This window comes from Zonotrichia albicollis, chromosome 2 (assembly GCF_047830755.1).
Source record: "Zonotrichia albicollis isolate bZonAlb1 chromosome 2, bZonAlb1.hap1, whole genome shotgun sequence".
Lineage (NCBI taxonomy): Eukaryota > Metazoa > Chordata > Aves > Passeriformes > Passerellidae > Zonotrichia > Zonotrichia albicollis.
Genome location: NC_133820.1, coordinates 41,895,530 through 41,909,797, shown reverse-complemented (window position 1 = coordinate 41,909,797; position 14,268 = coordinate 41,895,530). Strand labels below are relative to the sequence as shown.

General features: G+C 38.9%; 1 protein-coding gene across 3 annotated transcripts in view; it reads left to right on the top strand.

Moving 5' to 3' along the window:
• The window catches only part of CRACR2A (calcium release activated channel regulator 2A), a 58,855-nt gene that overhangs the window by 29,873 nt on the left and 14,714 nt on the right, over positions 1 to 14,268 (top strand). For all 3 annotated transcript variants that reach the window (XR_012578974.1, XR_012578973.1, XM_074534914.1), the window contains exons 9-16: positions 1,287 to 1,358; positions 3,524 to 3,569; positions 4,391 to 4,482; positions 5,205 to 5,529; positions 9,096 to 9,228; positions 11,164 to 11,245; positions 12,147 to 12,261; positions 14,004 to 14,105. Coding sequence is in view for 1 of the 3 variants with exons in the window: in XM_074534914.1 (XP_074391015.1) it covers positions 1,287 to 1,358; positions 3,524 to 3,569; positions 4,391 to 4,482; positions 5,205 to 5,529; positions 9,096 to 9,228; positions 11,164 to 11,245; positions 12,147 to 12,261; positions 14,004 to 14,105 (967 nt within the window). In the remaining 2 variants the exon portion in view is untranslated. The remainder of the gene's footprint in view (positions 1 to 1,286; positions 1,359 to 3,523; positions 3,570 to 4,390; positions 4,483 to 5,204; positions 5,530 to 9,095; positions 9,229 to 11,163; positions 11,246 to 12,146; positions 12,262 to 14,003; positions 14,106 to 14,268) is intronic.

The following is a 14,268-nucleotide window of genomic DNA, read 5'->3' as shown; positions in this document are numbered from 1 at the left end:
ACGAATCATATTTTGAGGAATAAAAATGACTTGTGACAGTTCAAGCTACCTGTCTTGCTCCAGCCTTCTGCACAAAGCAGAAGAATCATTACTCTGAGGCTGTAATTGGCAGAAATGTTCACTCAAGTCCATTTTAAAGAAAATGCTCAGGGATCTGTAGAAGCCTCTCATTGCCAATGGAGGGCTCATGAATGACAGATGGACCTGGCGTTGCAACAATGAACTATATAATTCAGAGCTGTTGCTGGTTGACATATTTCAGGATAGAGCAGAACATTAGTTCAAATGTCACATTAATTTTCTCTTAAGCTTTGTGCCAAGCTCTATTAAGTTATCACTTCTTTAATTTTTCTCAAGGGTAAAAATAATTAACTTTGTTGATAAATTAGTGTTAAAGAGTGGCCATTGTGGTTAGAAATTTTAGGTTTGCATGTTTGATGTGTGTTTTGGAAGTAGACAGTAGAAATACTCCTCCTCAAGGTGGTTGGTTTGTTTCCTCCTTGAGGCCTCTCTTTTCAGATTCAGAGCAAAGACTATGAAATGATCTGACTTAAAAGCTACAAAGGAAATCTGCCCAGTGGTCAGACTGCTGAATAATACTACTGCACTTACAAAGCACTTTGGATTCAGTAGTGGTTTATGGAATTAGAGCTCAGCCCTACTCAACTGCACCTGCAGTGTTGCTTTAAACATCTGTGTCAGTCTGGTAAGACCTGAGCTGTTGAAGCAGGTGTAATGTTCAGACAGTGCACAGGAAGAACTTGAGGCTTCACTGAAAGGCGAAAAAAATCATTAATGACCAGACACCAAATCGTGTTAAATCAAAGTAAATGGTGTTAAAATGGCTGCATAAGTGTCAAGAATTGGAAGAAATTGTAGGGATTGTAGATGTGAGAGCCTGACATATGGTTCCTGCAGCAGGATAAGCTCTAATTTTGGATAAAATGTCACCTGTTTTTTAGTGGCTATAACTGGGAAGTATTTTAGCAGTGTGTCTGTTCTGAATGCTCCAAGTGCCAGTATCAACATATATAAACTCTCTGGATGAAGAAATTAAAAAGCAATATTTTTTGAAAAAAGAACCTCTACTCCTTCCTCTGCTAACTTGTACTGCTGTGCTGCTGTGCTACTGAATAAACTTCTTTAAAATATTAACCATTCATGCAGAAGAGACTCTACAAGTTTGAAGAAACTGAGGTCTCAAATGTAGATACCCCTAGGAGGAAGCATTTTAGCAGTGTTCTTACCATGCTTAGAACAATTTTTTCTTTTTTTTTTTCTTTCAGGGAGGTGTACCGGGTGACAGAAACCTTACAGAGAGAGAAGTCAGGACTTTTGAAGCAGCTGGATTTTTTAAGGTAACGTTGATCTTCCAAAAACTCTTATATAATTCTAAATAGGTCCGTTAAAGGATGAAATTATGTTGGGCTATGTAGTGCATGTAGGTGTCAAGGTGTTGACAGTGGGGTGCCACAGGGCAGCCTCTGTGCCAGAGAAAAGCCAGGGCTGCCCTGTGACAGTGGGCGCAGTGGAGCCCCACAGCCCCCATGTGCTTCTGGGAAAGCCTCAGTAGGAAAGGGTGGAAAACAACGCAGCAGTTGGGAGAGAAGAGAGAAAAAAATATGTGAGAAAGCCCTTCAGACACCAAGGTCAGTGAAGAAGGAGGAGTAGGAAGGTGCTCCAGGCACCGCTGGAGCAGAGTCCCTTGCAGCCTGTGCAGAGTCCACACAAGAGCAGGCTCCTGGCAGGAGCTTGGTCCGTGGAGAGGAGCCCATGCAGGGGCTGGTTTTCTGGCAGGAATTGTGGCCCATGGGGGACCCAGGCTGGAGCAGTCCATTCCTGAAGGATTATTCTCCATGGAAAGGCTCTGTGCTGGAGTTGTGAAGGACTATAACCTCTGTGAGGGAACTCTCACTCACTGGATCGAGAAAACTGTGAGGAGGAAGGAGCCGCAGAGAGAAGCTGTTATGGACTGACCACAAGCCCCACTTTTCCCCATCCCCTTGTGCCACTCAGGATTGGTTAAGGAGGTAGAAGAACTGAGGGTGTAGGCATGAAGTTGAGCCTGAGAAGAAAGGGGATTGTGGAGAAGGTGATTTTAGTCTTGTCTCTATTTCTCATCATCCTACAGTTGAGTCTGTTTTGTCTGTAATGGGTAGCTGGTAAGTAATCTGCTTATTTTTATCTTGGCCCACAAGCTTTTCTATGTTATTGTCTTCCCTTGTGGTGTTGAGGAAGGAGAGTGAGAGAGTGGCTGGGTTTTACATCTGGCAGCCAGTCAATGTCAACTGCCACAGGATAATGACACAGAAATAGCAAAAATGGTTACAAAAGACTCTTATATGGTTGGTTCTTGCATAGAGTAGAGGGCAGCACACCTGAAAGATATGCTTCATTTTGACAATTCAGAAGTGTAGGGCTATCTCCTTTCCAAAAGTCAGATGTAAAACAGAGCAGCACTGAACAGCTCTAATTCTGAGGTAGAAGCCTGGCTGCAGGAGCTTGCTGATAGGCTCTGTTGCTTCTCAAGTGCTGGGAGTTGAGCCAAAATGAAGATTATTTCCCCAAAATATTTGTAAAATGATTCCAAGATGTACATAGCTAACATTCCTTTATTGATAGACTTCAAATTTGGAGCTGTGTTCAGCCACCTGTAGCACTCTTTTCAATGTGAAGAAATGTTGGGTTTTGTTTGCTCAGTGGTCAGTCAGTGTGGGCTGTAGGATGCACCTGCCTCTAGGTCTTCATTGTCTGCACTTCCTTCAGGAGGCCTCATTTTAAAGTTGCCTAAAAATTTCACAGGCTTGAGGAAAGGCTCTTATTTTGCAGCATGTGTTTTCCATAGGCCACTCTGTGGTCTTGCCTGCTGCAAGTTTTGGGGACATAGATGGAAACATCTGGCAAGAGAGGTTTTTTTCATTCACCCTGGCTGCTCAGTCTCTCCTGTGGCCAGGCCAGCAACAGATGGAGACAGTAGATGATGTACTAAGCAGGTGTGCTGTCAGATCTGATCAGAGCTTGCTGATTGCCTGGGGTATCTGTTTCTTGACACTTTCATTGTTTCTGCACAAAGGATGGAAGATGGATGTTTTCCTAGGGTGACTTTTCTGTGGCAGCTGCAATTGCCACAATAACTGGCTTTCACAGCTGTCAGCAGATGAACAAGAGATGGTGTTCTTTGCACCCTCTCCACATTAAGAAGTCATCTTTACTGTGAAAATCATTAAAAATTCTAATTTACGGTAAGTGAAGGCATGTTGACCACAACTGATGTCTATGTGTTAAGGCATTTGTTTAGATGAAATACAGGAAGAGATCCAGATCCCATCTGGCTTTAATCAGCATAGCCCTGCTGGAGAATCAATAGCCCAGACAAGGAACTGGCTGAGGTGAGAATATAAATAAAGGGTGATGAAAGGTTTGCACTGCCAACTGTCCAGTCTGTCTGTTCATGTGGAGTACAAAAGTCAGCAGTTCTAAATACTTGGCTTCAGTGTTTCTTTTGTTTGTATTTTCTTTGCAGAGAGAGGAACAAACATCTCAAGGATGAACGTGACATATTTTTGCAGGTAACCAACTATTATTTTCAAACCCAGTGTTGGGCAGACACATGTGAGAACAGCTTCAAAAGAAGGGGAACAGAAGGCTGGGCAGGAGATGAACTTTCATGCCCCTTAAATCTTACCCCGTTCTTAATTTGTATTGTCGTCTTTTCTCACTTGAAAATAATATTTTTTTAATTTGCTAAACAATTTTAAGAGCTACATGTTGAGAATTATAAAGTAGGAGCTATCTGAAGAGAGATGAATGTATTTTAGAAGAAACTAAGGATGCAATCATGAAAGGAGGAAATAACCTAAAAATGGAATAATTAAATGTGTTAATTTACCCAGTCAAGAGTGGGTAATATCCCGACACATTTATACAACAGTACAACAACTGGTGTACCTGAATCAGTACCTGAGTACCTCAGTACCTGAGGCTGGGGTAAGAGCAGATCCTATTAACTTTTTAAGCAGCAGCAAAGAATGGACTCCTAAGATGTTCTAGAAGTACCCTGGTGTAAGGAGACTAAGGTCTTTAGTTTATATTTGCTTGTGTTCTTAGTCTACAAGAAGCTGTTCATGTAAAAAAAACCCAAACAAACAAACCTTTTTTTCCATAACATTGTGCTGTTTTATTTACAAAGCAGATGCATTTTTGCAGGATGTGGAGTTTCCTGTTCTGATTGTTTATCAATTAGAATTCTGAAACATTTATACCTCTAGTACTTTCTTCTACATTTTTTTTCTTTCATTTGCATTGCATTATTTAAGTATTTGGAATGAGGGTAGTTAACCATAACAAGCACCAGAAGTAAATCAGTAAGAAGTATTCTGTATTTCTGCAGAAATGCAAAACAACTGTTCCAAAAGCCAGCTGGAAGCAGAGATCAGGGTCTATCATTGGGAAATACATAGAGGGCAAGATGCAGCCAAACAGGTAGGAACTTTTTTTCACGTGTTCCCTGTTTGACTATGATGAGGCTTATAGAAAGAAGATGTGGAATGCTTAATTTCTGATACTTTTGAACTTTTTAAAGTGTATTTCTTAAGTGTCTGTCACTATAAGATTACTGTATTCATTAAGAAATTTGGAAATGAAAAGCCAAATTTTAAGTGTGCTGTCTGTAAAGGCAGGAGATTTCTCCACTGTGCATGGCTGTAGGCTGGGAGACACAAAAACTTGCCCACGAGCCTGTGTTAATGTGGTACAATTCTGAGTCTCCACTTGGACTTTTTTATCCATATTAAGCAAAACCATGTCCATCCTATCTACTAGAAATATCTACTGCACATAGAAGTGATCTCTCTTGGGTGTTTCTTTTATTCCTCCAGAACAGGAGGGAAGGTGGGAAAGGAGAAAACCACAGTAGAGAAGTTTAATTTAGCTCTTCTATGAGATTAGAATTGATGTTAATCTAATATTTTTCATTCTGGTTCAGGTTTCTCCTGTAAGTTATTAGCTTTCCCCATGATGCTTATAATTATCAATATATATACACATGGTATAGGCTTGATTTTTCAGCAGACACTGGAATGACTCTCCTCTGCCTGCTGTGACTAATCAAAAACATGAGAGATTAAATTCAGTTATTCAGATTAAATTCACAATAAAATAGCAGGTCCATTATATTTTTGTGATATACTTCTTTCTCTGTCTAGCCATTCATTTGAAGAAGATGATACTTTCAGTAATTCAAGGAGAAGGAATTCTGCTGGACTGAATGGAGTTCTCTCTGAAGAGCTTGATGCTGGAGTCACTGGAGGAATGCCTAAAACATCACATCTCCAAAGAATAATATCAATTGAAGAAGATCACTTACCCCAGCTTCTTGACAGGCTGGTTGATAAGCAGCTGAGCAGATGGACTGGAGAAGATGAAGATGCTTTTGAGACAGAAATGAATAACAAATCCAGAGAGCAATCAATGGAACATTCATCATCATCTTCTAGAGAGCAGCCTGTAGGGAAGGAAACACTGTCAAATGTAAGAGGACAAAGGAGATATCACCTTGAGTAGAGTGTGAAGTTCTGGGTTCTGTGATGTAAGGAGAATGTGAAGGTCCTTGAATGCATCCAGAGGAATGCCACAGAGCTGGTGGGAGGGCTGGAAAGTGTGTCCTCTGAGGAGTGGGTGAGGGCTCTGGGTTTGTCCAGTTTGCAAAAACAGGCTTACTCTCTGCAGCTTCCTGAGGAGGGGAAGGGGAAAGGGAGGTGCTGATCTCTTCTCCCTGAAATCCAGCAGTAGGATGTGTGGGAATAGTTCAAAGCTGCCTCAGGGGAGGTGCAGGCTTGACATCAGAAAGCATTTCTTTGGTGAGAGGGTGGTCAGACACAGGAATAGGCTTCCTAGGGAGGTGGTCCGTGCCACAAGTCTATCACTGTTTAAGATACTTTTTGATAATGCCCTTCATAACATGCTTTAACTTTTGGTCAGCCTTGAAGTGGTCAAGGAGTTGGACTGGTAGGTCCCATTCAACTGGAACTCTTCTATTCTATTCTAAAGGACCTTGGATGCCATGAAGCGGTGTCATATGTTAATGTGTTATATCTAGAATCTAAAATTATTTGGTTTTCTGTCTTTAAGTTGAAACATGACAGATTAAGCCATTGCATGAAGTGGGGGGTGAAAACGTATTGCAGGCAAGTGCTGAAGGTGCAAAGAAGGGAAACTCAACCTAAAGGACTGGTAACTGCAGACAATGTGTGCATAGATTTACATTTGAAGGACTGTTTAGGGAAAGTGAAGTTAAGCCTTGTAACAGAGGATACAAGAAGATCCTGTGGAAGGCAGAAATTTTCTTAAAAAATAAGCGTTTTTTAAAAAAATTGGTTGTTTGGCCTTTTTTTTTGCCTCAAGGTGATATTTCTCATATTCTGATACTTTTGAGTCAGCTTTGGAAGCTGTTACATTATTACATTATCTGAGGAATAATGAGTGGATTATCATGACTTTTTAATTATCATTGAAAATACTTTTATTTAGCAAATGGAAATCCTACATTTTTTCAGCTCTAGCTTGTATATGTGTGTTAGCAATGAATTCACCATTCAGTAATAATCCTTAAAACAGTATGCTGGAAGGTACATTTCTGTGGAGTATAAAGTTCTTTTTGCATTGCTATTTCTTCAGAGCTAGCTGTGCTTGTTTTCCAATTTTAGAATCATTGTTAAGGATTACTCATTTTTAGATTCTTGAAGCACATATTAAAAAGATTAAAGTATAGGAAAAATTGGTTTGCTTGGTCATAATTATATGGTTCTTTTAGAAGAAGCAAGCATATCTTAAAAATTATGATAGAATTATGTCATGGTTACATAATAATTTCTAAGTGGTACCTTTTAATAAATCATTGAGGGTACAGAAAAGAACTTCATAGTTTGAAATTGTTTAATTCAGTGCATGCTTTTTGCTTGCTGTATGACTTATTTTGTGTCACATTTTCAAAGCATGGCATCACTGGACATTAGGATGGCAAAAGCCAGGTAGGTCATCCTATCCAGCTAGGTCAAGCCTGTAGGAATATATTCAATACCTGAAGAAACCCTAATGGAAATTAAAGCAGGATTTTCTGTTCAAAACTTCTGCATGAGATTCACTTTCAATATGGAATATGAACCATTATGTTTATACGTATAATCTCCCACATTTGTGTTAAATTGTACAAAAGCTGTGTTACTTTACCTGGCTACTTTTTTTATAAAGCCTACTCAAAAGACACATCTAGGGAAGACTTTTTCAGGCTGCATTGTAAACTAAAATAAATTATCATCCTACTGCTATTCCATTTTCCCATCAGCACTTTGTTGAAGCAGACTGTGGAGTAGCTTGTCCCCTAGCATAGTGTTCAGATGCAGATTTATAATCAAGTTTAATTATTGAGGTTATGTTCATGACTGGACTTGATACATCTCAGTGAAAAATTACTTCTTGTGTTCTTGTGTTGGGAATTGAGTTGAAGGCCTCTGGGGTCTTTGAGTCTTAGTGCTACTGGAGTATGAATGACCACCAAGGACAAAGTATTTCAGGTCGTGTAGTCCATATATTTAGCTATGGTTCTCAGAAGCACTGTGATAATACTGCCAAGCTGGTGATTGTATGTTAGCTTGTTTTGTTTCCCAGAGCACACAGACTAATAAGCTGGGAATGGTTTTCATCAGGACTGAGAATGTGCTTGTATAAATGTGTGCTACTAGTAGCCTATAATGTATAGTATAACTATAGTATAACTATAGTAGCCTATAGTTGCCATGGGGTTTAGAATTTTAAAAGAAAAGGAGAATAAGAAACCCTTCTATAATTGTGGTGGGCTGTAAGCCCAGCTCATGAAAGAAACATGTATTTTTGGTCCCCAAAATTTACAGCGTGAATTATATTTTTTTCACATGAAGGGAGACAGCAGATCAAGCCTTTGTTGTTTGGGTTTTTTTTCCCCATAAAGAGTAGCTCTCTCTTTCTTCTTCTTTCTCTAAGACTTCTGTATATTTGTAGAAAACACTTCCAAGTGTAGACTTCAATGTCTCATTCAAAGGGCTGTTGGGCAGTGAATTCAGTTTTGATGTCTTCATGAAGACATGGATCCTGCACTTCAAATGACTGGCAGAGGGCCTTCTCCTCCTTCCCCTCCTTCCCCTCCTTCCCCTCCTTCCCCTCCTTCCCCTCCCTCCCCTCCTCACAACCTGTCCCTTAACAAACTAATGTCAGGACCATCCATGGTCTTTCTCTCCTTTTGCAGCATTGAAAGCAAGCTTTCTATCTCCCTCTTCCTTCAACTTTACACAAAATAAAAGAGACCAGCAAGAGACCCTGCATACCAGCTGGTGCTACAAGTGCTATCCAAAGCAACTTCTGATTTACATACAAAAGAATGATGACCTACTTGATAGAGGATATAAATATTCTCTCCAGCATCCACTTAGCTTAGCCTGCAGTAAACAGAACCTGGATAAGCAGAACAAATTGTTGTTCCTTCTGCTTAAAAAGCGAAATGACAGAAACATAGCTGAATGTTTACAGCCTGATTAACTGGTCTAATTCTCTGTCTTTCCTCAATGCTTCTGCCTGTAATGTTAAACAGATGTAGAAATGCAGTAATTGGATGGAAGTTCTTGGCTCTATGGTAGTAGCAGAGAGAAGAATCTGGTAGCATAAGCAAAAAAATTATGACTTTGCGTCTGGTATCTAGATGAAGATGTGCTGCTTCCTCTGTGTCACTGATATAGAATGAAGCTACTGAGCAGAGCTGTGTAAAGCTTTATAAATTTTGATTTGTGCCCATGAACATAAACTGGTTTATTTTGTCACTTTCAAGTAAAGGTTCATATTCAGTACACTTCCAGAGCTCAGTGCAAATCACTGCACTTTGGATGATCTGGAATGATGCATGACAAACACCTGAAATGCTGAGTTATTTTAAGAAACAGAATATTGCTTCATAAGTAATGAAGACTATGATAGGATAAAATCTATTATTTTCCCCATATCAGCCTTTAATTGGAGAGGCAACAGGATTTATAAAACAGTTGAAGGCTAATTTTTGCTCTTCCTTGAAGGAGGAGAGAATAAACTCTGTTCCAGAGCGCTTATTCAAGATTGTTTTTGTGGGCAATTCGAGTGTTGGAAAGACTTCATTCTTAAGAAGATTTTGTGAAGATCGTTTTTTCCCAGGCACAGCTGCTACTGTAGGTAAGTTTAACAATACAACTATTGTTATTTTTGTTCTGACAGTACTTAAGAGTTTCTACTGAGATCAGGCCTTGTATAATAAAACAGAAACATACAGATGTTGTAAAAGTAGGACATGCAAAGTAAGTTCTCCTAAACTGGAAAGCTCATAATTGATGGAGAAATTTCAGAATAGATTCTGTACTGAAATCCTGGCCAGCAGTGAGATAAATCAGAAAAAATCTACTGATTTCTGTGAAGCTAGAATTTCCTTGTAGATCTCACAGTTCTGAAGCAGATATCCTGTCCTCTGGACTGCATTGTACTAACAGTCCCACCTTCATACCTCATTGCTATCCCTCTAAGTAATCTGATTTTGTTTTATAGAGAAAGTAGAATATCTGAATCACCTATCATTTAACATTATACTAATCACCAAAAAATATGTCAGACCAGTGTTTCAAACGCCAAAATTTTCAATGCCTACCTTCTTACCTTGCCTAAAATTGTAGAACAAGCTTTCCAAAGTCAAACTCAAAATCAAGGTGCAAGAACTCAAGTATAGGTTATTGCAATGCAGCTGGGTTAAATGACCAGGTTCCTTATGCTTAGCCTGTATTGAGACCTTACTTATTCTGCAGCATATGTGAAATAAGACTTAGCTACTTCAAGGTGAGCTTAGTAATGTCCTAGTTTTTCACTGACTGTATCTTCATTAACTGGAATGGGGGCTTGGACACCTATCTGCCATTGTCTGTTCATGTATCCTATTGATCTAAAAGCTGTGTCCTGTCCATGTTGTCCTGTAATTGGCTGATGCACTTCTTTACACTCTGAGGTCTTACACAGTGTGTGCAATTTTCCAGAGGAAAAACACAAGAATGAGTGTGAACTCTTTCCTCTTTTGGCTGGTCATCCAGGGTTCTTACAAAGAAAATGGCAGAAAGACATTTATTGTTCACATCAAGGAGTTTCACAGGTGTGGGCTATGGCTGGCAAGGTACAGACAGTGGAAAAGTCAAATGAACAATATGGAGAGGAGTGTTTTCAATGAATTTCTACAGAATATTCAAATTTCTTCCCTTGAAATACAAGCAATAGATATATTCTCCATACCAGTTTTTCAATTGCCTCCTGAAGGAATCTAAGCAGGCATGGATGGTTCTCCATTGATGCCACTGGTAAAAATCCCATTTTTGTGGAAAATGGCCCCAAAGATACTGTTGCTGACCTACTGAGATCCCTTCTAACCTGAATTATTCAATGATTGTGCGATTTTATGATACAGTTCAATTTGATACCAAAAATATGTAGGTTGTCATTAGGAGGAGGTAGTGACTGATTAGCATTTTAAACTCTAATTATTGTTATAAATATCCAGAAAATACGTACATCTTCAGAGGTTAGAGGAACTGGGAGAGGCTTAATTTAAAAGTTTAAATAAATGAATTTTTATGTCCACTAACCTAAGGGAAGTGAGCTTATCTTCTACATTATAAATAGATGATGTTCTCCACATGTTCAGTCCACCTATCTTCAGCATTTATCTCAGGTTCCACTGTTCCCTGTGCCATGCCTTGTGTTTTTGGAAGGCTCCCATGTGGTTAGCTCAGACTAAACTATCACATTTCACACAACTGATGTCATACAAGTCAATTCCAGGCAAAATGGCTTAGACTGCTGTGGACTGTCAGATGGACCACTGGCTCGTGTTCTGTGATTTGGAAAGTGACTTGCATATTTTACAAAACAGAACAACTCTACTACCATTCGGTATTGCTGGAGGATTTCAAGCAAATAAAAGCTCTTGTCCTCTGACGGCTGGAGACTCTGGACATAATTTTTAATGCAGTGCCTATCTTTTTACTTTCCTGCAATTGTTGCTATTTGCTGAATCCAGTTTTCACTGATGAAACAGCTTGTAAAGAGACAGCTCACCTTGCCTTTCTGTTGCAGGTGTGGATTACAACGTGAGAACTGTCACAGTAGATCACAGCCAAGTAGCGCTGCAGCTCTGGGACACAGCTGGCCAGGAACGGTGAGGAAGGGTCTCTTATGGCTCAACCCTGGGAGTGTAGCTGCTCCCTCACTCCCCCATCTGCTGGGATGGAGGAGGGAATTGGAGGGTTGGAAGTGACAAAACTCCTTGTTTGAAACGAAGACGGTATGATGAAATTTAACTCCATGCCAGTCAAAATCCTGCACACATTTTAAGGTCTCCCTTCCCTGAATTATCTGTTTGAAGATCATTAAGTGTGAACCTAATCCTGCTTCTTGGGAGAGGAACAAATATAGGAACATTCCTAATGGAGCCAGTGTATTCACAGTTTAGCTCATTCCCTTGCAGCACTAATTAAGCTCTGAAAAGTTTAGTGCCACACTGTTTCTTAGGAGGAAGACTGATTTTAAAATGCACTTACAATGATTTCTATATAAGGAAATACCTTAATGGAGAAAAAAGATGAGTTTTTTTGTTTTTTTTTTTTTTTTTTTACTAAAGCAATACCATTGCAGTAGAACTCCAGGTTTTTATAAGATTTCAGTGGTCATTTCCTTCCCCATCTCCTCACCTATTGTGTAACTTTCTATTACTATTATTAAAAGCAAGGATGATAATGGCAATCTACATTTTCTATATGAGGCTTTGGAAAAAGGTCTCCAAAAACCTAACTAGCTTTAGAAGAGCACTTAGTGAGGGGGAAATTTCTGCTCCAAGCTTAAAATGAAAGAGGAGAGAGAAGGTGAAATATTAAGCTAATGATCCTGCCTAACCCAGAATCAGTTAAAGAAGGCACGGGGAGCTTTTCCAAACACTTTCTTTTATCTTATTTTTTTCCCAAATAATTTATTTCCCTTTGTATGGAGGAATTACTATAAATTTTAACTTGTCAGATTGTTGCTTCTGTTGAAGAGAGCTGTAACCAGATTCTTACTTGCAGGTACCGAAGCATTACCAAGCAGTTTTTCAGAAAAGCTGATGGTGTCATTGTGATGTATGACATAACAGCAAGAGACACATTCACAGCTGTCAAGCAGTGGCTGATAAGCATTGAGGTAACTTGACATAACTTGAAATCCAAACCTTGGTGTCAATCTCTACCTTCTGAACAAGGGCTGTTAGCAGGGTGAAACCGAGAGAACCATGTTTCTTGTGTTGTCACAATTACATTTTTGTTTGTGAGTTTGGTCTGCACTGTTGCCAGTGAAGTTGTTTTTCGTTTCTATCTCTATGAAAAAAAAATAAATTATAGTTCCAGGGTTTTAAGGACTTTGAATGAGGGGGTGGTAAAATCCCAGCATGGAGTCCTCTTATTTCTCATGAAGAGAACTTTGTTGATGACCTCCACTGAATCACTGCTAGCACTGAGAGGTGTTTTGGATCAGTGATGGTGATCTGGTGATCACTGATGATCACTAGCATTTGATAACTAAGTGTGTAGCTTGTGGAAAATAGAGTATATTAGGAACATAAGCCATAAACATAGAACTATGTAATCCACAGTAGTGCTGTGAAACTGTACTTGTGAAAGACAGTTCAGTTTCCTGGGGATCATCCTTTCAACCACTTGAAAAGGAAATCGTAGTCCATATCACTGAATGACATCACTTAATTAAAAATTAAAACAAATTAAGAGCATAAGCAACAGAATTTGCTTGTGGCCAGAACAAAGAGTAAAAATAAAATTGAGGCAGCTGCCACAAAGGGCTGACTTGTAGCAAGAACAAAGTGTGGCTGCCTGTTTGCGCACTGAAAAAGTAAGTGACAAATCAATATGCAAAGATCATTTAGTGTGATTTTATTGGGCATGTGCTCTAGTATAACGCACTATTATATATATATATTATATATATATATATTTATTATTATTATTATTATTATTATTATTATTATTATTATTATTATTATTATTATTATTATTATTTACTATTGTATTTCCAGAATAGCCAAGAGGTGTCTTTGGGAGTTCAGATTAGGACTCAGTCATTTAAATGCCTCCAAACAGTCATAGTTTTTCCAGATATGAGTAGCCTAACTGAAGTACTATTAGCATGCATTTGGGAAGAACAGGCCCTTGCTAATTATATGATCTTAATGAATAAGTGGCATGTTTTAATTCAGTATGGTAAAAGCTAGAGGAGCATTGCTGATTTTGATTCAGAAAAATGGAATATTGTGGTCAAAACTTTTTTCCAAGCTCTAATAGTTCACTCTTCTTTACTAACTAATTTTTGTTTGCTACAAACTATTGCTAAGTTGGACATACTGCCAAGTCCCTTTACTGCTGTAGCATTCAGCCCACCTAATAAAAGCACTTACTGATATAATTATAACCCTTTTCAGAATGGATTTTGATTTCTGTCTATTCTATGTATTTTGGGGGCCTATTCTGTGTATTTCTTCACTATTTCATGTAATTCATTTGGCATAATAACACCCAGGTGTTGCCATTATTTTTCCTGGCCATGTAATTAGAAAAGCAGTGGCTGTAAACACATAATATCTGAGCCTGTGTAGCACAGTGGTTTCCTCTCTCCCATTTTAATATAAAGTCTAATAAGCTTCTGTGCTGTTATTAGAAAAAATCCCAAGTCAGTGTAACACTTAGCATTATGTCTTTTTCATGTCTTTTATCCAACTTCAATTCTTGACATGTTTGTCAGCAAAGTGGCACATACCTGGTTTGTGTGAAGTTTTAAATGTCTTGTTAGAGTGTGACATTTGTTAGCTGTTATCTTCTTAATCTGTGATCTTTTGAATTCAGCACTTCAGTTGATATTTGCTGTTTATCCTGCAGGAGGCAACTGGGGAGAACGTGCCTGTTCTTTTGTTGGGTAACAAAACCGATAATGAAAAGGAGCGTGAGGTCCCGATGGGAATGGGAGACCATCTTGCAAAGGTACTGTGCTTTGAGAGCTCCTTACAAGGCTTGAAGGTGAAGGTTTTAAAATGGAGTCTCAATGTGTCTAAATTCATAGAAATACAGATTAATCTTAGCCAGATAGGTATCTTTAAGGATTAGGAACCCCATCACACTCTTCAATTCAGCTTTCAGTGATATA